Source organism: Salmo trutta, chromosome 33 (assembly GCF_901001165.1).
Source record: "Salmo trutta chromosome 33, fSalTru1.1, whole genome shotgun sequence".
NCBI classification, from domain to species: Eukaryota; Metazoa; Chordata; class Actinopteri; order Salmoniformes; family Salmonidae; genus Salmo; species Salmo trutta.
Window position 1 is genome coordinate 18,248,688 of NC_042989.1, and position 27,696 is coordinate 18,276,383.

General features: G+C 44.0%; 1 protein-coding gene across 2 annotated transcripts in view; it reads right to left on the reverse strand.

Annotated features, from left to right (window-relative positions):
• The window catches only part of itpk1b (inositol-tetrakisphosphate 1-kinase b), a 38,761-nt gene extending 13,375 nt beyond the window's left edge, over positions 1 to 25,386 (reverse strand). Inside the window, exons 1-4 of one of the 2 annotated variants that reach the window (XM_029730107.1) lie at positions 25,109 to 25,386; positions 24,377 to 24,565; positions 13,061 to 13,085; positions 2,279 to 2,404 (exon numbers count right to left, since the gene is read on the reverse strand). In XM_029730107.1, coding sequence (XP_029585967.1) covers positions 2,279 to 2,404; positions 13,061 to 13,085; positions 24,377 to 24,471 — 246 coding nt within the window. In that variant the 5' untranslated portion in view covers positions 24,472 to 24,565; positions 25,109 to 25,386. Of the gene's footprint in view, positions 1 to 2,278; positions 2,405 to 13,060; positions 13,086 to 24,376; positions 24,566 to 25,053 lie in introns of both variants that reach the window. The other variant, XM_029730106.1, reaches the window with a different exon arrangement.
• Positions 25,387 to 27,696: the final 2,310 nt, after the last annotated feature.

Below are 27,696 nucleotides of genomic sequence, written 5' to 3' on the forward strand. Positions count from 1 at the left end.
AGTCTGTTGTCATTCAACGAGAGACTGCTCGTTTACATGCACTTTTTGTTACTGAGAAATACTGCACCAAACATCTCAGCTAGATGGAAAATTGCACGACTAAGATCTCATCAGCAAAAAGAGTCAAAATTAAATGACAGATTTCTAAAGTCATTTTAGACCAATTTTGACTATTATGAGGAAGTGTATACTGTATACTACGGTGTCTCAAAACAGACAAATGGTACTATTGCCGCTTTTTAATTTTTTTTCAAGAGAAGGTCTTAAGGGAGTATGCGAGCACACTCATTGGTTTAGGCGCCAGAGGGCAAGGTAAACACCAATAAATACACAGCCATTCTGAGCGATCACCTTCAACCTACGGTAAAGCATTTCTATCCTGATAGGAGTGGTCTATTCCAGGATGAAAATGCCCCCATCCACAGGGTACAAGTGGTCACTGAATGATTTGATGAGCATGAAAACGATGTAAAGCATATGTCATGGACGCCCAGCCACCAGATCTCAACCCAATTGAATACTTAAGGGAGATTCTGGAGTGGCGCCTAAGACAGTGTTTTCTACCACCATCAGAACATTTTCTGGTGGAAAAATGGTGTCGCATCCCTCCAATAGAGTTCCAGACTCTAGGCTAAGGTGCATTGAAGCTGTTCTGGCTCATGGTGGCCCAACACCCTATTAAAACACTATGCTGGTGTTTCCTTTATTTCGCCAGTTAACTGTACATATGCAAATGAAACAGGCCAACATATTAATTATGTATAACCCAATTCATAGGCCTATACTTGAAGGCCACACAAGTCCAAGTGTTTATTGATGGTGTTCTTCACAATCAACAAGCACTAGCTGTGGTTGCCTGTTTTGCAATAGAAGGCAGTTGTGGTATTTCCCCTTAAAAGTCCTCTAAGGAAAAGAATACCACATTCACCTAAATCCACAGGATATGGTTGATGCCCTTTAAGATGTAAATAAAGCCTTGCACAGTTAGAGAACATCTAATTCAGTTATAGTCAAAAGAAGGTATGCAAACTATCTGGCAATGTTTGCACAATGAAGTCCTCGCTCCCTAAACTACAGGATGCAGTGACAGTTCTGATCATTAATGCTGTTTATTTCCATGCCACTGAATGACGGACTGACTAAATGCAAGGCTATATGTGACGTTCAGCGGCAGGGTCAAAGTTAAATTCTAATCTCCCTGAAAGAAAACCTGCCCGCCAACTGCTTGTTATATTGCTGTGTAGCGTCTCTGATAGCAATAAGTACTATGCCTTCACACAGCAAGATGGGGATATTCTGAGTCATAAAATACCTACAGGAGGGAGTGGAGATCAAATCAACAGTTGTTAACCAACCCTCCCTTTCAACCATCCTAGTCATCTGCAGCCAAGATCGATATCATTTCAAGAGGTGGGGTCCTTGACTGGCTCTACTGACAGGTACAATAGGCTTGAAGAAGAGGACTGGCCACCCCTCAGAGCCTGGTTCCTCTCTAGGTTTCTTCCTAGGTTCCTGCCTTTCTTGGGAGTTTTTCCTAGCCACCGTGCTTCTACATCTGCATTGCTTGCTGTTTGGGATTTTAGGCTGGGTTTCTGTATATCACTTTGTGACATCAGCTGATGTAAAAAAATATATATAAAAAAAGGCTTTATAAATAAATTTGATTGATTGATCCCCACTTTTAAAATGGCATAAAAGAAAGGAACTGAACATTGCGTGCTGATGTGACATTAAGATTAATATATAAAAAAATCTGAGAAGCATTTTGTTCTGTTGATTATCTGTCCCTTGTGAACATCCCCATCTTTCCTTTCCAAATAAGCAGTCAGCAGCAGCGTAGTCTCAGTCCCTGGCAGTGAGGATGGCGTGACTGCGTGACTCTGTACACGATAACAGCAGAGCCCTCTGAGTCATCCAGAGACAGAGGGCGAGAGAAGGGTGGCATGGATAGAGACCACATCTAACACCTTTTAAAGCACTGCCAGATCGATCCACACAAGAACAAACACACAGCAACCATCACCACACACACACCTCACACTTCAAAACACATTCATTTCAAACTGTTCCCACTAAGATGAGACACAAAATGAGTGCACAACATTCATAACACAGGCTGTTCCTGTGAGATACAGAAATACATGACCACTTCCCCCTCTAATTAGCAAAACCACTTTAATTACCAGACGTGTTGTAGTGGTGAAATCTGTCTGTGGTGTTGTGGAATCATAGACTGTTGGCCGTTGTAACTCAGGCTCTCCCTCCCTCCACCCCTCACCTGCACTCTCTGCACCAGCAGGACTGACTGGGTGTCGTTCTGATCAGCCTCCAGGATCAGGTCGGTCAGCTTGTGGATGATGACGTCTAGGGGACCTTGTTCCTCCAGGGGCTGGCTCAGGTCCAGCTGGGGAGACACGGGAGAGGTCAGGGGTTAGAGGTCAACAAGGAAACATAAACAAGGAAAGCTACTGTACTACCACTATAGCCATAACCACTATCTTTTTGTTTTGTATGTTTTTGGTAACACTCTTGCTTAACAATGTAAAATGATGCAGCAGGGGGTGTTTCCTTCCTGCAGAGATACAGAACTAGCTCTGCCTCAACAGGCATAGAGTTATAGGATAGGCCTGGCTGCTGTGGTCAGTAGTGTACTGTAGGTCGATACTGGTGTTGTGAAGCCACTGGGGGAGTTGTGTGGGTCAGCACATATACCCAGAGGACGGACACGCAAGCACACACACGCTCACCCTCTCCAGAAGAAGTGACAGGCTTTGGGGCACAACGGTCACTCTTCTACTGGGCTACATGATGTGTCCAAATCACAAGGAGCCTCTATTGTGATCTAAGCTGAATGGATCCACTGTGGTGTGCGGATTGGGAGGGGGTCAATGTGTGTGTGAGAGACAGTATGTACGGGTGTGTATTCTGATTCTCTAAATCTCCTGATTTGTGTGCTTTAGACCGTACCCTTTTCTAAGGCTCTTTTGTCATCATGTCTGAGTCCCCATTATGTTTGTATGCAACTGTATGCCTGCTTGTGTGTGTGTGTGTGTGTACTTCAGTAGGCTCGTCTCCAGCAGAGGGGCCATGCATTTCTGAACTGAAGAAATGGCTCACTGATAGTTAAGAGCTATTTTGAGACACACAAATCAGCAAAAAACTAAAGTCAGACTGAGTCCAGAACTGTCCAATCATACAGCAAGGCCAAGCATGCTCGTTCTTTCCTATAATTAACGATAGGCATTTAGCAGACTAACTGCAATACTTGCTAAATGCAAAAATAACATGCAAATAAATAGGCCTACATGGTATGGAATGACCGTTTGTTACACTTTATTAAATCTATTGGTACAGTAAAATGGGTGTAAGGCATTGGCCTTATACACAAGGAGGATTTTCCCCCAGGTACCGGACTGGTCAAGCATTCTGCACTAGACAAGAACACTGCCCGTCTTCTATATCTGCGTGTACACAGGTAACCCATTTCTGATTAGGAGCACATTGGAAGGCATTGTGTGGGTTGAAAGCATTATGGAGGGCTAGATGTCTTTAAAAAGGAGCGTTAGACCGCTATCAAATCATTATCACCCACTTTATCAGTAACTGGAGATCTGTCAATAAAATACGTCTAGCTTGCTTAGCTAGTTCAAGCAGCTGGTTCATCTGAGTCATTTGTGTTCAGCATGGGAGCAAAATACAGACACCTTAACGGCACACAGCGGGTCAGTCAGACAGGCAGGTGAACAATAACGTTCAGCACAGAGATGTGAAAATTGAAAAGCTGCTAAACACTAACATGGTCTGGCAGTGTAGGGAAGAGGACAGGTCTTACGCTTGGATCACACCGACAGCGTTCTTGCGCAAAATAGTACGCAGCATCATCTGGATATGTGTGCAACAAAAGTTCAACATTCACCTTCTGCTACCATTTCTGTCAAGCCGTCTACACATACAGTTTGACTCATATGTTCGATAAATCCAACATATGCACCACACTGAACGCACCGCAACACAACGCTGCAAGGCAAATCACATTTTATTAGTCACGTGCACCGAATACAACAGGTGTAAACCTTACAGTGAAATGCTTACTTACAAGCCCTTCACCAACATAGCAAAAGAATACATTTTAAGATACGAATAACAAACAATTAAAGAGCACCAGTAAATAACAGCAGGGGCTATTTGATTAGCTGTTCAGGAGCATTATGGCTTGGGGTTGAAGCTACTTAGGAGCCTCTTGGACCTAGACTTAGCGCTCCGATACCACTTGCCATGCGGTAACAGAGAGAACAGTCAATGACTAGGGTGGCTGGACTCTGACAATGTTTTAGGGCCTTCCTCTGATACCGCCTGGTATAGAGGTCCTGGATGGCAGGAAGCTTGGCCCTGGTGATGTACTGGGCCGTACGCACTACCCTCTGTATTGCAGTTGCCATACCAGGCAGTGATGCAACCCGTCAGGATGCTCTCGATGGTGCAGCTGTATAACCTTTTGAGGATCTGAGACCCATGCCAAATCTTTTCAGTCTCCTGAGGGGGAATAGGTTTTGTTGTGCCCTCTTCACGGCTGTCTTAGTGTGCTTGGACCATGTTAGTTTGATGGTGATGTGGACGCCAAGGAACTTGAAGCTCTCAACCTGCTCCACTACAGCCCCGTCAATGAGAGTGGGGGCGTGCTCGGTCCTCATTTCCTGTAGTCCACAAATCTCAAATGCAGAGTTTCATTGGAAATTAATGTAATTCTGGTGTACCAAAATGCAATGACGCAGTCAGTGTGATCGAAGCGTTAGTTCTGGGCAGAGCCCGTCAGTCGCAGTACAGGGCAGGCTGTTTAATCATTTTAGGAAAAGTAATGGATAGATGACTCATTAGCCTAACCTTGGTCCTGCTCTTGTAAATGCTTACACATTAAAAAAAAAAAAACACCTAATCTAAGAAAGACAAACCTGTACTGTACCAATCGACACAAAATTCCATGCCTTTATCCAAGTTTGGTTCAAGATTATGAACTAACTTTGTGTCAGTAACACTAACCAGGCAATGGTTTACTGTAAATGATGTCATCATGTATGTAAAGGTGACACTCCTTTCCATTATGTTAGGGATCAACTAGAATCTCATACATACAGTATGTCTACATTGTATTGTCTGAGAACCTTTATGCAGAGCAGGGAACAATAATCTCTGTTAATCCAGACGTGATATCTAGCATCATTTGGGTCAGATGCGTGATTAACTTCTGTGTTCATACGGGTTAGAAATGGAAAGATCTGGCAAAAACGAAGTATTCACCCTCGCAATAGGAAACTCAACCCCCTCCAATCGACTCACTGGAGCAGTTTAAACACTGCCTTCGCCCAAACCTGATACATCCAAATAACCAGTGATGAAAACCCCCAAACACGTAACTAATGCAGCTCGTTATCTCATGCATCCCATTCAGTCCTTCGGTCTACACGCAGAATCTGCCCATGGGAGATTAAGGGAGGGCGCGCGCACACACACACACACGCCTTGGTGTTCCGCTTATTTACAATTACATTTCAGTAATTTAGCAGACGCTCTTATCCAGAGTGACTTAAAGTTAGTGTGTTTATTTTAAGATAGCGAGGTGGAACAACGTTTTATAACCGCCTTCCCCTCAAGACCTCATTATCTCACATTACCCCCCCACTCTGTGGTGAGTCCCTGAGCGACGTCCTCAAACTCTTGCTGTGCCCAATTCCAGTCCTTACCTGAGACTTGTCATGTGAAGCATTCATCTTATAAAGGGCTGAATAACATTGTAAAATTCCCCTGTGACATTAGGATACATAGGCACTGTATATACACTGTATATACACTATACTGCAACAAACCATTAAAGAGACAGGGCACACAACACTAAAGGAGTAGTCGACGCACACAGGGACAATTTAGTACTGAGACGGAGGTAGCTAGAGAGCCATGCTTCCAGGGCTCGCTCTCCAACCCGTCTCCTCCTCTCGCTCGCTGCCTCTGTGGTGTGGGGGTGGAGAGCAGGCAGAGGGGATTTGGCTGTGCACCACTGAGGCGCAGTTTCTAATCTCCTAAATACACAACAGAGGTCCTGTCAACAGCCTGCCCCCACCTCACACACACAGGACTTCACACCATACACCGGAAAGCAGTAGTGTAAAGTACTTAAGTAAAAGTACTACTTAAGTCATTTTTGGGGGTCTGTACTTTACCATTTATATATTTCTGCCAACTTTTACTTCACTAGATTCCTAAAGAAAATAATGTACTTTTTACTCCATACATTCTCCCTGACACCCAAAAGTACTTGCTACATTTTGACAAGAAAATGGTCCAATTCACACACTTATCAAGAGAACATCCCTGGTCATCCCTACTGCCTTTGATCTGGAGGACTCACTAAACACACATGCTTCGTTTGTGAATTATGTCTGAGTGTTGGGAGTGTGCCCCTGGCTATCCGTCAATAAAAAAAATAGTGCCATCTGGTTTGCTTAATATACAACATTTGAAATGGTTTACACTTTTACTTCTGATACTTAAGTTCATTTTAGCAATTCCATTTTCTTTTGATGGTCCATTTAAAACCAAGTACTTTGACAAGTAGTATTTTACTGGGTGACTTTCACTTGAGTCATTTTCTGTTAAGGAATTTAACTTTCATCAAGTATGACAATTGAGTACTTTTTCCACCACTGCCGGAAAGGACAGGTCTGTCCCATGCAGCTACTCACGTCATGGCTGGAGCATGATCTTGCTCCAGAGTGCCCACAGAACTCAGTGCGAAGCCACTGATGTTATGCTAAACACTAAACTCAGAAAATGGCAACTGACGTCTTTTGGAGCCGCCCAGGGACAGGAGTACAGGCCATGCCTGTGACAGACAGAGAAAATACCCACACTCCTGCATAGAGAACCGTTCAAGGGCAGAATGTTGAACTTTCATGCTCGTACTACTGAGGGGAGGTGTTGTGACATCCCCGAGAAATCCCAGAGATGTTCTGATCCACAGAACAGTGAGGAGCTACAGCACGGTTCTCCCAGCTGTACAGGATAGCCATAGTATCATTTCAGTTCCCTAGGTGCTTGAGTAATCGTCCACTGAATCATTACATGTTCATCATGTAAGCCTAGATAACCAATATGCAGTTTGTCTCATTTCGTCATGGAGTCAGTTTACCAAAAGCATACAGTGACTCAGAATTGCATCAGCTGGCAGTCAGTATCACCTGGTTCTCCAGCCTGGCTCAGACAGACTTGCTATGCAGACAGACACGATAAATTATTCATTTAGGATACACTATGGCACCTGACACCCTGACCTGCCGTAAGAACACGGGTGAGGAGGCCAAAGGGTGGCCGAGGGATACATCTTACACAGAGGAAGACAGAAGGGTGAGATAAATGGAGCCAATGAAGCCACGTTGCGCCAGGCTCCTGAACCTCCCTGGAGTACATAGGGTAGTGTCCTTCTCCCTCCTCACTGGGAGTGTGGAGGCACCCCACCAGGGTATCCGCACTGCTTCGAGTCCACTACTCATTCCTCTTCACTGTAGGTTTGAGATCACTGAGAAGTAGAGAGGATATGATCTTCATGGCGAAGATGACAGCTGCTGAGCCTATGCTCTAGTGACTCTCTGAAAGCCTGGGAGAGAAAGTGAAAGGATGGAGGATGCTACTGCTGCTCTCTCATCTGAGGCTTCATTACTGAAGGCCTGCTGCTCCCAGCCTCCTCTCACACCAATTCCATCATGCCAACTCCAGATGGCTGGGGTGATACCATGCTCTAGAGATCCGAGAGATGAGCATCTCTGTCAGAGATATTGATAACATCCAGGAAGAAAAATAAAAAATAAAACTTGGCACTCCCAAGATCATGCTACAGCGGGATAGGACTGGGGGGGAGGAACACAGTAGAATGATCTTCCCTAAAGTGATGTAACACTTCATTTTCTGTGCTCATACAATATTGACGAGAGCTGCAGCCTTACTCATTATGCATTCTTTAACTTGGCTTTGGAGGTCGATTCATTGTAAAAAATACAACAACAAAAAAGTTTAATGAAAATGCATTATGAAATAATGACATTAAAATGTGTTTTAATGAAAATGCCAGCTTGAAATAGTGAACGTTCAAAATATTCCTTTGTCTGTCAGGTCCACATAGAAAAATACCAGGCAGCAAATTATCTAACGTTCTCCCCATAGTGAACGGTCTTTAGTCATCCTATTTAGATAGCCTGCATTCAGAAAGTATTTACTTTTTCCACGTTACACCCTTATTCTAAAATTGATTAATAAAAAAATCCTCCCCATAATGACAAACAGGTTGACATTTTTCTAATTTATACAGTACCAGTCAAAAGTTGACAAACTCATTCCAGGGTTCTCTTTATTTATTTTTTTTACATTGTAGAATAATAGTGAATACATCAAAACTATGAAATAAAACATGTGGAATCATGGGAAACAAACAAGGGAAAACAATCAATTTTAGAATAAGGCTGTAACGTAACAAAATTTGGAAAAAGGGGTCCGAATCCACTCTGCTGCAGCGCTGTCTGACAATCAATTTACTAGTTCTTCAAAGATGATAACGCATACTGAAACTGTCACTCGCTCTTGTCATTGGGTTGTCTGCATTCCTCTATCATGCAGTGGCCTATGTGGTCTGTGTATTTAACCTAACATAGCAGGCGTAAGTCCTAATTACCATGTTTCGTCGATAAACTATACAGAACAAAAATATAAAAACGCAACTTACAACTATTTCAAAAATTGAACTGAGTTACATGTAAGGAAAATCAGTAAATGTAAAGAAAATCATGAGGCCCTAATCTATGGATTTCACATGACTGGGCAGTGGTGCAGCCATTGTGGGCATAGGCCCACCCACTGGGGAGCCAGGCCCAGCTAGTTAGAATGATTTATCCCCCCAGACCATCCTGCAGGTGAAGAAGCCGGATGTGGAGGTCCTGGGCTGGCATGGTAACACGTGGTCTGCGGTTGGGCCCAGTTGGACGTACCGTCCAGAGAAATGAACATTAAATTATCTGGCAACAGCTCTGGTGGACATTCCTGCAGTCACCATTCCAATTGCACACTCCCTCAAAACTTGGAGACATTTGTAACATTGTGTTGTGTCTCAACTGTACATTTTAAAAGTAGCCTTTTATTGTCCCTAGCACAAGGTTCACCTGTGTAACGATCATGCTGTTTAATCAGCTTCATGATATGCCACACCTGTCAGATGGATGGATTATAATGGCAAAGGAGAAATGCTCACCAACAGGGATGTAACCAAATTTGAGAGAAATAACCTTTTTATGCATATGGAACATCTGATTTTTTATTTCAGCTCATAACAACACTTTACATTTTTGTTCAGTGTAGGTAGAATATCTACTTAATGAAAACTTCAACTCCTTTCAGCTCAGCATCCGATTAAGTCAGCCCCCCGCACCTCTGATTCAGAGGGGTTGGGTTAAATGCGGAAGTCACATTTCAGTTGAATACATTGTTGGACAACTGACTAGGTATCCCCCTTTCCCATATAGTTCTTGACTTAATTTCTCTTGTGAATTATTTGATTTCTCACTAGAGAAACGGCACGTCTGGCTCACAAAAAAAAAGCAGAAGTAAATGGAATGCAAGTAATTGAACAGACGTTGGTCAATCAGTTGTTTAATAACCTACACCCCCCCACCATTTTTAATAATAAATTGGTTAAGTCGCTCAGCACTAGTAAACACCCAATGGGTGGGTTGAAGATCCAATATAAATCAATAAAATCGCGCCGACTCAGTATTCCAAAGAACCCCACAGGTATTGTTCAATCACTACAATAGGTATCAAACTGGTTGCATCAAGTAGGCAGTCACTTAATCGCCTCAATTCAGGGACTCCTGAATTAAGCTGCAAAATAAAATCCAAAAGATCACCCCCATTAGGATGTTGGATTCCTCTGGCTAGTAGCTACTCCCCATGGACTAGAAGAGCAGTTGGCTACATAATGCTTTTTGGAGTGAGTACTATCAATCTCAATGGGCTTCAATAAAACAGATCTGTGGGAGAGATACAGTAACAACTAGGAAATTAACTTGAAATTCCCTAGCACTCAGCGCATGATAAAATTAGATTCTATTTTTCCTGGACAGCAATGGCCATTTTCCTTGATCAGTTCTGGCAGAGAACATCGGTGTCCCAAGTCTAGTGGGTTCATTTGATCAGCTCTGAATAATAAGGACAGACTAATGTATGGATCTCTAGGAGACGGCTGCTGGCTCATAAGCTAGGGGAAACGGGTCAATATTGATGAGGTTGTGGAAATCGCTTAGAGGAGGATCAGCGTGAATGGCGGGAGGACCACAAGAGGGAGTGTGTAAGGACAGACAGATTGAGGTGTAACAAAGGTTCCTCTGACTCTTCCTCCTCCCCCCCAGACAGGCTGAAGTTTTTCCCACACTAGAAATGAGCTCCCTTAGGGCCGACCGATTTAGGTCTGTTCACAGAGCATGATGTCACAACTGCTGCCATGCTCTATAGTGCTACATCTGTCATTGACATTACTGAACTTTGATTTTCAAGAGAGGGACATAAATGTTACTTTATTGCAAGCTCTGCTCCAATAAATGAGTGATAGAGATGAATGGGCCTACGGAGGAAACGGTCCATCATGGCCCCAGAAAGGTTCTTAGCAACAAGACTCATTCCTTTGCTTAAAATACAACAATATTCTACAGCCATTTTTTGTCCGCATTTAAAATCAGTGAGGTAAGTCCCATGAATTAGGTATTAACAGAAAATGAAGTTACCCAGACTGCATCAAAGTGAACCAAAAAGCCCTGTTCAAAGGAAAGTAAACTTATCAAATGTTTATGCAAAGATTAGAACATGATTGTTTTGGTTGCCATTATTGACCTTGTTTACCACCAGAAGAGACTTGGACATTATCAACAGGATCAGCTTGAAGACTACAAGGACATAAGTGAAGGCTGCGAGCCTGAAGCCTATCTGGAACAGGAGGTGGGTGGTGGAGTGGGTTTTAACCTTGATCAGACCACAGCCTCAGATTCACCACACATCCAGACCAACATAGTAACAGAGTTCTCCTTGTACAATCACCCCCCCCCTCCAAATAGTGTAGAAGACAACATCCCAATCAAAACATATAGCCATATCACGACCAGACTGGCTCGCCATTGTGACTGATTCTGCTGGGAAGCACACAGACCTGTAAGATGACATTGTCATGTTTCTCTGGCTAGTGTGTCACAATTCATTTGAAAGGGTTAATTGCGATGAACTGTCCCTAAAATGTTTGCAAATATCAGGATCAGAAGTCGGTATTAAACGGCACATAAAACAGGGGATTTAGCTACATTTATGTGAAATGTGTTCTTTATCCTGTAAAAACATAGCGTGAAAATCCTGTTTGGGAACCTCTGACCCTCTGTGCTCCACTCTCCCTGCCTCCCAACAGAGCATCTCACTCCCTCCTTATAATAGGAGATGACAGCTTTATACATGTACAACGTAACAACGCCAGAGCATGTCAATGGATACCATTGTTTCCCATGCAAGGAGGTCGTGCCACAAGAAAAACTGACTGGCACAGGGCTCACCTTCCAGGCAGCCCTCACCAGCACTGACTAAAAAAATGTAAACGTGCAGGTGTGTTTACATTGTGCTCTCCCAATTGGCATTGACAGCACAGCTAAAAGTCTGAGCATGGGAGCTGCCAGAGATAGCCCTGGTGGTTGTAGACCTGTGTGTGTGGAGGAGAGGGGTGTAGGGGTGCCACAGGATCTAGGCTGTAAGGAACTGCTGGCCTTCTGGGAGAGTTGAGAGCGCTCAGAGAAACAAAGCACTGTTTACTTTGGGACCATTCCCTGGACATCTTTTTGTCTGGGTGTGCTGGAGATATCTCCAGAAAAAAAGTGAAAGAACATAAGACTACATAGAAAGAGTGAAATACACCACAAAAATGAGAGGCAGGGAAATTAATGGCTCTCGATTTCCTCCTCAAGATTTTTCAGTTAACTAACAGATTGCAGAGAGCTATTCAGAGCCCTGGGACACAGTCACTCATACTACACAACCTGCACATGACAAAAGGTTGATTAACGGTCACTAGTGTTTCAATGAAAGACCAAAGATAACATCTTCCCGGCTGTGAACACACACATTTGATTGTTGTAATGACCTGAGAAGTGACGCCCCAAGCAGGAAGCCCATTATTGGTGGTGCTCATGTTACTCTTGCCTCCTCACAGACATACAGAACAGGGGCCTGGGGAGCATCTACATGAGGCATCTATGAGGAGACGGTGGAAACATGCACACTGTTTCCACCACCGGCCGTTTACAGTAGAATATCTGGGAAATATCTGGGAGAAGGGAGACATGAAGGGCTGTGTCATATCCTAAAGAAGCCGAAACGTCCACACTGACAGGCCAGGCTACTGGATGGATGAGTGGACGAAGGGGATGGGGCTAACGGTGCTCATCAATCATTCTTCCCCCAGTATTTCCTTTCTCCCTGTCCACCCCTGTGATATGAACCATGCACTCTCTGCCTCAATGCACAAACCCAGGTAACATCATGTACAAATTCTCTGGATTTCAGCAGCTTTAGGCAGGTGTTGCTCAATACAATATTCAATTTTAAAGCATGGACATAGTGGGCACACAAACACCAGATCTCTGTCGGGCAACAGGAACAAACTAGAATCAAACAGTGTTCAAACATAGATCAAAGTCCATAGGGATTAGAACTAGGGATAGGCTATTCATCTGCATTCTTTTCTGGATAACTGATAAACTTTTCAAGTGTATTGAAACCAATGATGCACGTTCTTTGCAACCCATGACAACATCTGTAGAACTACAGGAAATAAGCTTCAGACCTGCAAAATTCTCTCCACCAACAACGGGTATGAACAGTGTGTCAAACGATGCTTGTGCGAGCAGGATATTCCCCAATGAATCTTTTAATCTCAATTTTAAAAAAGGCACAAATGAATGTTTGGGTAATTGAGTTAATGTCTTATTGAACTTACCTGGACCACTTCTATTCCTCTTTTCCTGAAAGGCAGATGAGAAAAAAAGAACAAATCAGAATGTGTACATTCATTCATTATTCTAATATCCTCAAAATGCAGAGGTTGGGGGAAGAGATAAAGCAATGCCTTAACTCCAACAAATTACCCTGACAAAATTGACTACCATTCTCCAGTGTATTTTCAAGCTCTCTGTAGTGGTGAACCAAAATGGCTACCAATCACAAGGGGTATCTCACACCATTACAAATGTTATGGCTGTTTTGAAGGGCAGGGAGATGGTTGGCAAAGAAACCAAGATAGCGCATGCACCTCGCCACTTCAAGGGTCCGGAGTCTGTCTCACATAAGTATATCACTGTCAATGTTTTAAGTACCAACAGACTTTGGCATCAGTGTTTAAATTCAGAACACACAAATCTTATGAAATTCTGGGAATGAAAACCAGGGGCATAACACTCAAGAATAGAATGTGAATTTGTTCCAGGAATTCATAAATAAATGGCCATTAAGTCTAAATTAAATCATCTCTGAATGCTTAGTCTGGGAGTCCAGGGCCAGGGAATGCCTTTACTTTAAGACACAGCGATGGAGCTTTCGGTAAAAAAATAAATAATATATATAAAAAAATAAGAAAAGGGTTGCTTGGCAACGCACAGACCTACAAGAGCGAAGTCCTTAGTAGCGTTTGTGTAAGAGACATCCAGCTGCTCTAACGTAATAAACCACAATGCTGTCCGACGACCACTGAAGGACTTGACGGTCTTTCATATCCAACCCAGTCTGCCCAAACAAGTAGTATAAAGGCCCGTTTACACTGCACCTTAGCTCAGGGTTAAGAGCGTCCTTAGCCCTGAGCTAAGGGAGATCTTAGCCCGGGGCTAAAGTGAGTGTTCATACTTGCACATTCTAAAGTCAGCTAGCACCAACCTTAGCCCAGGGCTAGCTGGCCCTGCACCAGAGCAGGGTTAGCACAGACTTTGGGGTTAGCCCCAGAAACACAGTGCCAAAATATTACGTGTGAAACGGAGTCAAGAGCAATGCCTAGACTGCCCAATCACAAGTGGCACATTCACTTAATTGACATATGAAAATAATGCGCATAACAAGCACAAGTAATTTCATACTATTCAATCCAAAAACATTGGTTGCTATGCCAAACAAAAATGGTTGCTATGCAGGCTTTTTAAAGTCTTCACTTAGCCAAGTAAAGCTAAACTCTACAGCTGGAATGGAAGAAAACACTCAATTTAATTGCACATATCCATGACAGTAATTGTGTTGCATTATTTCGCCTGAATCAGAAAAGCTGATGTCTCATTTGTTCACAGCAGTCGGTGTGATAGAATTTCAAAAGTGAAACATTGTTTCCAATGATGTGACAGGAAAACAGCAAGGTTTATACAAACCATGACTGTTGGAAGTCAAATGTTAGGATAAAAGCAACATTTAATAGTGTGTTAATAAATGCCTTGTTTATAACATTGGTTGCATGTCAGAGATAGAATGTTGGTCGCATGTTGTGTTTGTCCATTATGCCAGGGCTTTGGAATACAAGTGTGAATCTTTAGCCCAGGGCTAAAGCTTAGTCTAGGGCCAGCCTAGCCTGGGGCTAAGACAGACTGGGGCTAATAACAAAGCAGTATGAAATGGCCTTAAGTGACTGATTTCAAGTTTGAGTGTTTTCCGTACTATAAAAACACAGTGATCAAAACAAAATGTTAGAGGTCATCAAGTAGTGAGGACATGCTGGTCCTACTCATCTGAACATACATACAGATATGCATGGAGGAGGGAATGAACACTAAGCTAGGGTATGTAGAAAAACAGGGAATTTTCAGTGGGCACTATGTCAGAATGCTTGAGGGTATTTTTGTTTCAATAGAAGCTGTTCAAGCTTCATAGAAATCTGTCAAGGCAGTGAGAGGGATGGGACATGTAGAAACCTGCTGGTTCTATGGGAGTGGTTGTCTAGATCAGATATTTCCTCATTATGAAAGCATGAGGTCCAAACACGGAAGAGGTGGCATCTTCCACAGAGCTGTAGATTTTAATGGTGATTAGCAGCCTCAATGAGACTGGGCTTTCTGATGACTAAACATAATTACATGCTTAGTTAGACACGGAAGGAGATGACAATTGTCACAAGATTAGGTATTTTTGGAGTAAGGCATAAAAATGTATTATGAGTAAAATATTTTAGTGAGCCGGCAATTGATAACGTTTAAATTCTGCTTTCTTACTAATGCGTGTTTCATTTGGATCGGTTTGGGCTCCTGCAGACCGATGCACTCATCTTAAAACATTTGAACCAGGGACCACTGCCTATGGGTGAATTCTTACATCCCTAGTGACCACATAATGAAATCAGAAAGGAAGTCCTACTATAGTGGACACATTTTCTCTTTGTAAAACTGAAGTGATACTTCAGGCTATTGACAGCAATGTAACCTACAGCTAGCAATTATGAAGTGTGTGTGTGTGTGTGTGTGTGTTAGGCCAACGTGACCATGCACACTCCAAACAAATCTTCGACCTTAGTGCAGTAAAATAGGTGACAAGTGGAGTACATGTTACAGCAAGGAATAACCTGCTACTTAGTACTAGGCTAATTGACGCCCCCCTCAAAAGGGATGGGCACTGTTATTCCAATAGCTAAACGGACGTTAGCATTAGATTACCTCGGAGACTATTCATAGTAAAAGAACATTTAAGGTTTAGTCAAAAATGTAATCAAATGATCTATGCAGCATAGCCTACAAGGATAGACCATTACATTTCAAACGTTAACAGTATAATGACAGTGCGCCCCATTTTTTTTAAACGAATCCGTTTCTTAATGTCGTTCAAAGAAAAGTGGGGCTACAGTCAGACGCTCCATATGTAGCAAGTGAAGTAGGAGATTTCTAAATCAATGCAAAATGGAATTAAAACGACAGAATTACATTGGCTAAATGATCAACCAACAGGTAGGCGGTTGATTCATATGAATGGAGATGTAGACATTGGATAAGGAGCGCAGCAAAATAGCCTCAATTAGCCTTGCTACTTTAGCTAGCTAGCTAGTTGGCTACTGTAGCTAGCTAGTTAGCTGGCTGACTACTGCAGCTAGCTTCTTTACAACGATTTGATGCAGTCAAGACCGGCACTACCAGATGGTATGACAGACAAACTTGTTGCTGCCATAGGTAATCTAACTTGCGGGAGTCAGTTTGGTTACTTTCTATCCCCATCTCCGTGCCATAGACAAGAGGCAGAGCAGCGCACCGGCTTTTTTCAAAACAAGATTTAAACCATCTTAAAAAAAAAGATACTATTTGAATACTAAAAATCATTTTAAAATGCCCACCCCCATTCCTTAACTATATTTTCCAGAGTAGGCAAGACACAGAAAATTTGATTGTTCAAACCCATCCCTGGCCCACACACAGCCCATCCTTACCCACCCTATAACCTACATACTACACTCCGAGCCATCCTCCAGAGGGAGTCATTTGGTTGGAGGGTTATGAAGAGATTTAAAAATATTTGGAGGATTACATTGTCGTAATCTGTGCTGGCTCAATCAGGTTGCTTAGAGTCAACAGCTCCCTTGGCAAGGTGAAAATCACTCACCACTGCTATCAGCAGAGAGAATCCACTCTGAAAAAATATCCTACCTAACCCACAGAGATCTGCCCTAGTGGAATGGTTTTTGGTCATTTCACATTGTCTGCCATTTAGGCGTTTTTCACATGGGCTGAGTGTGACACTCCTAAAACACGCGCAGCAACAGAGAGAAAGGATTGATTAAAGCCAGTTTGCCTGAGTGTTGTGGGTCCCTTCCCTGCTTGTTGATACCAAATACAGCACTATTTAGCCATCAGCAGGCAGGGTTTACAGGCAGTTCTGCTGAGGAAATCCAATGCAATCCCTGCCCCACTTTACAACGCCTTATATAACCATTCACTCTGCTGGAGACTGATACAGCAAGGCACAATGTAAAGTAAGGTAAGAGATACTATTTCCCTCTACTCGAGAGTCAAGCGCGTTGCATGCACATACACCTACTAGGTGCTTTAGTAAAGCCTCTTACTTTTCAAATTCCAGTTGCTCAGGTTTCACAAACCTAAACACACCCATGTTATAAGAGAGGCACCTGGAGCCACAAACCGCACCCACATACCCCCATCTTACACACACGCATGTGTGGTAGTAGAGTAGTGGCCTGAAGGCACACACTTAATGTGTTGTGAAATCGGTTGTGAATGTATTGCAATGTTTTTTTTTTAAATGGTTTAACTGCCTTAAATGTTGCTGGACCCCAGGAAGAGTAGCTGCTGCCTTGGCAGTAGCTATTGGGGATCCATAATAAATACAAATACACAACCCAAACAATTGCTCCTCCCCCTATCTGCTGGTGTAATACTTAAGGCCTACATTCACCACAACCTCTCTGGTCTTTCTTTTTTAGTGAAATCATTAGACTAGGCAAATTCATACAGTTCTCTCAATGAGGACTCAAACAGTAATGGTGAGAGCCTCCTCCACACTACTGTGCCACAAAACTCCTGTGCCCACACATACAGAACTCAGCATCACGCAGAGAGCAATTCTCACGTCACAGGAGACCAATCAGAGGTCTAATTAACTATGCTTCACGGGGGACTCAAGAGACCGGAGAGTAAAGGGCAGGCGGATGGAGACCACATCTCTAACGAGAGAGCCTCTGAACAAACCATGAAAAGGACCAATTTAAAATATGCCTCTTAAAGGACAAGTCACAGAGCATAAGATTAATGAAACTAGTCATAACAATAGTCTAACACATAGCAGACAGTGCTATTACAGTGCCTTCGGGAAAGTATTCAGACCCCCTGACTTTCTCCACATTGTTAGGTTACAGCCTTATTCTAAAGTTGATTAAATTGCCCCCCCCTCCTCAATCTACATACAATACCCCATAATGACAAAGCAAAAACAGGTTTACAAATTGTTGCTAGGATTACAGCCTCAAGTCTTCTTGGGTTTGCCGCTTCAAGCTTGGCACACCTGTATTTGGGGAGTTTCTCCCATTCTTCTCTGCAGATCCTCTCAAGCTGTCAGGTTGGATGGGGAGTGTTGCTGCACAGCTATTTTCAGGTCTCTCCAGAGATGTTGGATCTGATTCAAGTCCGGGCTCTGGCTGGGGCACTCAAGGACATTGAGACTTGCCCCAAAGCCACTCCTGAATCATTTTGGTTGTGTGTTTAGGGTCTTTGTCTGTTGGAAGGTGAACCTTCTCCCCAGTCGGAGGTCCTGAGTGCTCTGGAGCAGGTTTTAATAAAGGATCTCTATGTAGGGATGGTGCCAGGTTTCCTCCAGACGTGACGCTTGGCATTCAGGCCAGAGTTCAAACCGGGTTTCATCAGACTTGAGAATCTTGTTTCTCAGGGTCTGAAAGTCTTTAGGTGGCTTTTGGCAAACTCCAAGCGGGCTGTCATGTGCCTTTTACTGAGAAGTGGCTTCTGTCTGGTCACTACCATAAAAGGCTTGACTGGTGGAGTGCTGCAGAGATGGTTGTCCCTCTGGAAGGTTCACCCATCTCCTCAGAGGAGCTCTGTCAGAGTGAACATTGGGTTCACTCTGACAGAGAAAAATCCCTTTTTAAATTAAATATACCTTCCGGCAACCCGCCTCACCCAATGTGATACAGATCTGCTATTTTTAGACCTTATAGCTAGAACCTCCATCAGAAGTTAGCCATCAGATGCTAACCAGCTAATTAGCTACTAGCTATTTAGTCATTGTTAGCCACTGCTAGCGGCCTTGACCTTTAGCTCAGACACCAGCCGCTTTTAGCCTGGATAATAACCGCCAGTCTGCAAAGCCTGATATCAACCCTGAGCATAAAGGACTGCTCGTCTCCACTACATCACCAGATTCCTGCCGTAAGCTCTGGACCATTACTCCATATCATTGCAGCTAGCTAGCTGCTACCGAGTGGCCCAGCCCCGAAGCTAGCCTTGAGCCAGGCCAATTTCCTGGCCACAGCTGATGCCTCCCGGACTCTTCACTAACACGACTAGAAGCCACTACATCTCCGGATTCCTGCCGTAAGCTCTGGACCTTTGCATCGGATCATCGCAGCTAGCTAGCTGCTACCGAGTGGCTATAGTGGCTAATGCCCTTGTCCCGAAGCTACCACCAGTTAGCCTCGAGCCAGGCGCATCTCTCAGCTAGCAAACTAAATTACTCCAGCTACAATACCTCTTTTGTTAATTGGCCTGGACCATGTGTCGACACGGCGCCCCGCCGATTCATCACGACTGGTCCACCGACGTAATTCCGTCCGTTGTGCCCTCAACCGGCCTTTGCCGGAAGTCAGTGAAGAAGCTTCTGCTAGCCCCGGTCTGCTATCTTTATGTACGCCGTGTCTCCCGCTTGCTAGCGTAGTAACGGCAGTAACGGCTACCTAACGGCTTCCCCGTTTCATCTATTGCTGTTCCCTGGACCCTATGATAACCTGGCTACATAGCTGATGCCTGCTGGACTGTTCATTGATCACGGTACTCCATTTTGTTTATCTGTCGGCCCAGCCTTGAACTCAGGACCTGTGTGTAGTTCACTGACCCTCTCTGCCCATTCATCGCCATTTTACCTGGTGTTGTCGTCTTAGCTGATTAGCTGTTGTTGTCTTACCCGTTGTCTTAGCTAGCTCTCCCAATCAACACCTGTGATTGCTTTATGGCTCTTGAATGTCAATATGCCTTGTATACTGTTTAGGGTGGTTATCGTTTTATTTTACTGTGGAGCCCCTCGCCCCACTCAACATGCCTCAGATACCTCTTTTGTCCCACCACCCACACATGCGGTGACCTCACCCAGCATAACGAGTGCCTCCAGAGATGCAACCTCTCTCACCGTCACTCAATGCCTGGGTTTACCTCCACTGTACCCGCACCCTACCCGTCTGTACATTATGCCCTGAATCGATTCTACCACATCCAGAAATCTGCTCCTTTTATTCTCTGTCCCCAACGCACTAGACGCCCAGTTTTGATATCCTTTAGCCGTACCCTCATCCTCCTCTGGTGATGTGGTTAACCTATGCCCTGTGTGTCCCCATGCGCTCTCATTTGATGACTTCTGTAACCGTAAAAGCCTTGGTTTCATGCATGTTAACATCAGAAGCCTCCTCCCTATGTTTGTTTTACTCACTGCTTTCGCACACTCCGCCAACCCTGATGTCCTTGCCGTGTCTGAATCCTTGCTTAGGAAGGCCACCAACATTTCTGAGATTTCCATCCTCAACATTATCCATCAAGATAGAACTGCCAATGGGGGAGAACTTGCAATCTACTGCAGAGATAGAACTTTGCAGGCTGTCATACTTTCCAAGTCTATGCAAACAGTTCGAGCTCCTACTTTTAAAAATGAATCTCTCCAGAAATAAGTCTCTCACTATTGCCGCCTGTTATAGACCCCCCTCAGCTCCCAGCTGCACCCTGGACACCATATGTGAATTGATTGCCCCCCATCTATCTTCAGAGTTCGTTCTGTTAGGTGACCTAAACTGGGATATGCTTAACACCCCGGCCATCCTACAATCTAAGATAGATGCCCTCAATCTCACAAATTATCAAGGAACCCACCAGGTACAACCCTAAATCCGTAAACATGGGCACTCTCATAGATATTATCCTGACCAACCTGCCCTCCAAATACACCTCTGCTATTTTCAATCAGGATCTCTGCGATCACTTCCTCATTGCCTGCATCCGTTATGGGTCCGCGGTCAAACGACCACCCCTCATCACTATCAAACGCTCCCTAAAACACTTCGGCGAGCAGGCCTTTCTAATCGACCTGGCCCAGGTATCCTGGAAGGATATTGACCTCATCCAGTCAGTAGAGGATGCCTGGGTGTTCTTTAAAAGTAATTTCCTCACCATCTAAAATAAGCATGCCCCTCTCAAAAAATGTAGAACAAAGAACAGATATAGCCCTTGGTTCACTTCAGACCGGACTGCCCTCGACCAGCACAAAAACATCCTGTGGCGTAGTGCACTAGCATCGAATAGTCTCCGCAATATGCAACTTTTCAGGGAAGTCAGGAACCAATACACAGTCAGTTTGACAAAGCTAGCCTTTGCTTTCCTAACAGAAATTTGCATCTTGCAGCTCTAACTCCAAAAAGTTCTGGGACACTAAAGTCCATGGAGAATAAGAACACCTCCTCCCAGCTGCCCACTGCACTGAGGCTAGGAAACACTGTCACCACTGATAAATCCACAATAAATCGAGAAATCCAATTAGCATTTCTCTACAGCTGGCCATGCTTTCCTTCTGGCTACCCCAACCAACAGCTCAGCACCCCCCGCAGCTACTTGCCCAAGCCTCCCCAGCTTCTCCTTCACCATAATCCAGATAGCAGATGTTTTGAAAGAGCTGCAAAACCTGGACCCGTACAAATCAGCTGGGCTAGACAATCTGGACCCTCTCTAAAATTATCCACCGCCATTGTTGCAACCCCAATTACTAGTCCGGTCGACCTCTTTTGTATCGTCTGAGATCCCCAAAGACTGGAAAGCTGCCGCGGTCATCCCCCTCTTTAAAGGGGGAGACAGGTCTGTAACAGTTTGGGTCTAGACTATATCCATCCTGCCCTGCCTTTCTAAAGTCTTCGAAAGCCAAGTTAACAAACAGATCACTGACCATTTTGATTCCCACCGTACCTTCTCCGCTGTGCAATCCAGTCTCCGAGCTGGTCACGGGTGCACCTCAGCCACGCTCAAGGTACTAAACAATATCATAACCGCCATCGATAAAAGACAGTACTGTGCAGCTGTCTTCGTCGACCTGGCCAAGGCTTTCGACTCTGTCAATCACCGTATTCTTATCGGTAGACTCAACAGCCTAGGTTTCCCAAATGACTGCCTCGCCTGGTTCACCAACTACTTCTCAAACAGTTCAGTGTGTCAAATCGGAGGGCCTGTTGTCCGGACCTCTGGCAGTCTCTGGGGGTACCACAGGGTTCAATTCTCAGGCCGACTCTTTTCTCTATATATATCAATGTTGCTCTTGCTGCAGGTGATTCCTTGATCCACCTCTACGCAGACACCATTCGGTATACATCTGGCCCTTCTTTGGACACTGTGTTAACAAACCTCCAGACGAGCTTCAGTGCCATACAACACTCCTTCCGTGGCCACCGACTGCTCTTAAATGCAAGTAAAACTAAATGTATGCTCTTCAACCGATCGCTGCCCGCACCCACCCGCCCAATATCACTATTCTGTACGGTTCTGACTTAGAATATGTGGACAACTACAAATACCTAGGTGTCTGGTTAGACTGTAAACTCTCCTTCCAGACTCACATTAAGCATCTCCAATCCAAAATTAAATCTAGAATCGGCTTCCTATTTCACAACAAAGCCTCCTTCACTCACGCTGCCAAACACACCCTCGTAAAACTGACTATCCTACCGATCCTCGACTTCAGTGATGTCATTTACAAAATAGCCTCCAACACTCTACTCAACAAATTGGATACAGTCTATCACAGTGCCATCCGTTTTTGTCACCAAAGCCCCATACACCCACCACTGCGACCTGTATGCTCTCGTCGGCTGGCCCTCGCTACATATTCGTCGCCAGGCCCACTGGCTCCAGGTCATCTATAAGTCTTTGCTAGGTATAGCGCCGCCTTATCTCAGCTCACTGGTCACCATAACACCCAGCCGTAGCACACGCGCCAGCAGGTATATCTCACTGGTCATCCCCAAAGTCAACACCGCCTTTGGCCGCCTTTCCTTCCAGTTCTCTGCTGCCAATGACTGGAACGAATTGCAAAAATCGATGTAGTTGGAGACTTCTCTCCCTCACTAACTTTAAGCATCAGCTATCTGAGCAGCTCACCGATCGCTGCAGCTGTACACAGCCCATCTGTAAATAGCCCATCCAACTACCTACCTCATCCCCATATTGTTTTTATTAACTTTTTTTGCACATCATCATCTGCACATCTATCACTCGTTAATTTGCTTAATTGTAATTACTTCGCTACTATGGCCTATTTATTGCCTTACCCCCATTTGCATACACTGTATATAGATTTTCTATTGTTATTGACTGTACTTTTGTTTATCCCATGTGTAACTGTTGTTTTTTGTCACACTGCTTTGCTTCATCTTGGCCAGGTCGCAGTTGTAAATGAGAACTTGTTCTCAACTGGCCTACCTGGTTAAATAAAGGTGAAATAAAAAAATGTCTGAGCTCTACAGATAATTACTTCGACCTTATGGCTTGGTTTTTGCTCTGACATGCACTGTCAACTGTGGAACCTTATATAGACAGGCGTTTCCCTTTCATGTTCAATCAATTGAGTTTACCACAGGTGGACTCCAATCAAGTTGTAGAAACATCTCAAGGATGATCAATGGAAACAGGATGCACTTGATCTCAATTTTGCATCTCATAGCAAAGGGTCTGAATATTTGTGTAAATAAGGCATTTCTGTTTTTCTAAAAACCTGTTTTCGCTTTGTCATTATGGGGTATTGTGTGTAGATTGTTGAGGATAAAAAAGTTAATCCATTTTAGAGTAAGGCTGTAACATAACAAAATATGTAAAAAGTCAAAGGGTCTGAATCCTTTATAAGCACTTGCCCCAAAAATGGAAATGTATCATTTTCAACTTTACACTGGGGAGGGACAAGAAAAAACAGATTAAGTTATTTGCATTTAGGTTATAGCCAGTAGCAACAAATCACTTGCCCAATGAGAAAAACTCAGAACAGGCTCAACTGCTTGCACAAGGCAATAGGGAAACTCTTATGTCAATTGCTGTAATTCTGTTTGATATATTAAAAGGCTGTCTATTCAAAAGACATTGAGAAATGAGCTTGGCCTAGAAACAGTTACATGACAGATGCAAATTGAGCTCACGTTGGTTCCATTATTTGAATGTGTGTGAAATCTACCACAGATTCTGGGGCTTAACCTACACAATGTAAGCAAGCAAAGTGTTCTCTACAGACCACAGAATTTGTCATATCCTCTTCTATTAATGTTCAAAATGTGTATTCCAAAATATATCAGTTAAGAAAAGATGGATGAAATTATTGGTTCTTGAGGTCATTAAATGGAGTGGACATTGGGTACAGTTAAAGAGATGATTACCTAGCCATATTTTCGAGAGTGGATATGTGTAACAAATAGCTACACACTGTAGCTACACTGCTACGAGCTACAATACATTTCTTCAAGAGTGCTGTCTATATCCCTTCACGACTAACTACTGTACAGTGGACTGAAAATGTAACCACCAGTAGCTGCATTGTTCTCACCACATACCTGCACAAATCAGCGAAGGCCTGAAAATTCAGCTTCTTCATCTTCTTCTCGCTGAGCCAGTAGCCCACTCTCCTGCCTTTCAAAAAAGTCTGCATCTCTCCACCTCACCTAACGTATGTTCTTAATCCAGATGTTAACAGTTACTGTCGATTCAACCTGGAAAACAGGAAACCGTCGTCTCACACGAACCTAGAGGGAAGGGATGAATTACTTAGCTAGCTAGCATTTCGTATTATGTGAGGAAACCAGATAGTTGGAAGATTTGAGGAGAATCAACCTACTTTAGTTAGCTAGCAAACTAACGTTAGTCAGCCATAACAACAATGTTCAGTTTATGACTGTGCTAGCGTACGTTAGCTATACAGCCAACTTTACTTAATGTCAAATAACTGTTAGCTACCTACATTAATGTTAACCAGATTAACCAGATTAAAACAAATATGTGTCCCGTAGATAAATCGTCTGCCCCCCCCCCCCCCGATTGGCTAGCTGCATTTGCCGAAGAGACTCATTTCTACAGATGCGCCACAACATAAACCAAATAATTACTAATATTATACATCGCTAGCTATACAAGGTGGTTCCTGGATACATTCGCGAGCATAATGACAAAGCTCGAGGAGAAGCACAAATGCACAGCTAATAAATATCAGAAGTTCAATAAAATGTATAGCTACCAGCTAGCTAGCACATTTCCTCCCTAAATGTCGTTATCCTAGTAAGGATAGCCACCTAGCTAGCCTGATAGCTGTCCATTCTCCGTTCCGCTGGATGTTGAAGCTGAAGTTCTGATGACTGCGCGGAGGTCTTCAATCTAGACTGGTCGAAATTGGAGCCTAACTGACAGAGTGCACACACTCTCGAGTCGTGCTCATTTAGGTAGCCCCTAGCGCGTACCCCGTAAACAACTATGCATACCGCTAGCTACCTTGCTGTCAAACAGTGCAGCGTTTTTCACCCTCATTAGAAAATAAAAGAGCACGTCAGCACAGCTTCTAAGCCATACTGTAATGTCTTTGACGTCAGTTTAAACAACAGCTCCCCTAGGTGGCAGCAATAAATACTTAACCCTTAAAGGGAAAGTGGTCTTATTTTTTTGGTAAGATGTGTGAATTCCATAAAAAAATTGTTTTTACTTCATCTGAAAAAACAACTACACTTTTGAAATGAAACCCAACATATTTGGACTGCATGCCTCAACTCCCCCTAACACCTGCATTTAAACCTAATGATACAGAACAGACACATTATCATTCAAACTGGTGAATGTTTCTACGAATGTGGCACTACCATTGCGCCATCTGCTGGTAAAACATTTGGAATGTTGAAGTTGGTTTTGTCTCAGAAGTCCTCAAGCAGAGTTTACCAAACTCAGTCCTGATTTTTCTGCCCAGCAGTGGCGGTTCTGGACCATTTCAACGGGGGGGGGTTACATTAGACGTTATTGTTGTCATATCGTTTTCTTCACTGCATTGCAGGCATTAGCAGGCAAAAGACCATGCTCATAATCATCATCGTTGCCACTGTCTAATAACGGATGTAAAAAAAGAACGATAGCAAACATTTTTAGGTAAAAATGATTTCATACTCCACATTTAGGGGGGCCACAAGGGGGTCCAAAATTGTTGTCACAGGGGCACTCCATTGACAAACATTGGCAGTAAAATGGCCTTACTGAAGAGCTCAGTGACTTTCAACGTGCCACCATCATAGGACGCCACCTTTCCAACAAGTCAGTTCTTAAAATTTCTGCCCTGCTAGAGCTACCTCGGTCAACTATAAGTGCTGTTATTGTGAAGTGGAAACATTTAGGGTCAACAACTGCTCAGCTGCGAAGTGGAAGGCCACACAAGCTAACAGAACGGGACCACTGAGCGCTGAAGTGAGTAGCGCGTAAAATTAATCTGTCCTCGGTTGCAACACTCACTACTGAGTTCCAAACTGCCCCTGGAAGCAACATCAGCACAATAACTGTTCATCGGGAGCTTCATGAAATGGGTTTCAATAGCCGAGCAGCCGCACACAAGCCTAAGATCACCATGCGCAATGCCAAGCGTCGGCTGGAGTGGTGAATCGTGCTTCACCATCTGGCAATCCGACTGACAAATCTGGTTTTGGCGGATGCCAGGAGAATGCTACCTGCCCGAATGCATAGTGCCAACTGTAAGGTTTGGTGGAGGAGGAATAATGGTCTGGGGCTGCTTTTCATGGTTCGGGCTAGGCCCCTTAGTTCCAGTGAAGGGAAATCTTAACGCTACAGCATACAATGACAATGTAGACGATTCTGTGCTTCCAACTTTGGGGAAGTTTGGGGAAGGCCCTTTCCTGGCCCCTTGGGGAAGGCCCTTTCCTGTTTCAGCATGACAATGCCCCCGTGCACAAAGCGAGGTTCATACAGAAATGGTTTGTCGAGATTGGTGTGAAAGAACTTGACTGGCCTGCACAGTGCCCTGACATCAACCCCATCAAACATCTTCGGGATGAATTGGAATGTCAACTGCGAGCCAGGCCGAGTCACCCATGGTTTTAGGGGAGGGGGAGTGTTTGTTCGAAATTAGTAGGGATTTATTTGTTTATTTATTTTTTCTTAGTAGTACAGAATTAGGCAAACCATGAATGCTCGCAGACTTCAGCACAGTAGGTGGCGGCATGCGCCTTAAACGTTTGTTTTCGGACCGCCATTATACCAGGGACGTAAGTGGGCATTTCATATCAGTGTCGGTTGTTGAACGACAGAGAACGCAGGTCGAGCTGGTTGACTGTTTGGAAAGCTGTGACTAGCGATCAATCGTTCATAAACAAACAATCAAACTTTACTCGGTGTGGCACGGCTGTGCTGTGACTGGGTCAGAGATGGTAGGAGATAGTGATGGAGAAGAAAGTGACGCAAGTATCGAGCATAGTGGTACAAATAAAGGAGGGGGTGAGAAAGAAAGTGGGAGAGAAAGGGAGTAGGGGTTTGAAGGGGAGCGAGAAGTCTAAGGAGGCAGAAAAGGAAGTTTGAGGAGACGAACATAGTTTCCAACGCTAGCGACAGTTCAGAGGTAGAAAGTTATTGAACAGGAATATGTGGTGATGGAGTTGTGGTTGAGAAGTGGGGTGATAGTGGTAGTGAATTACTATAATCCATGTCAGATACTGGACCTGGAAGTGCTGGAGAGGGTGGAGGGCCAGGATAGAAGTAAGGTAATGTGGTGTGAGGATTTTACTGCCCACAACACGCTCTGGGCAGGGGGGATGGATGGAAATGACCAAGTGATGGAAAATCGAATGGAAATGAAAGATCTGGTGTGCCTTAATGATGGCCGAGGGACCAGGAT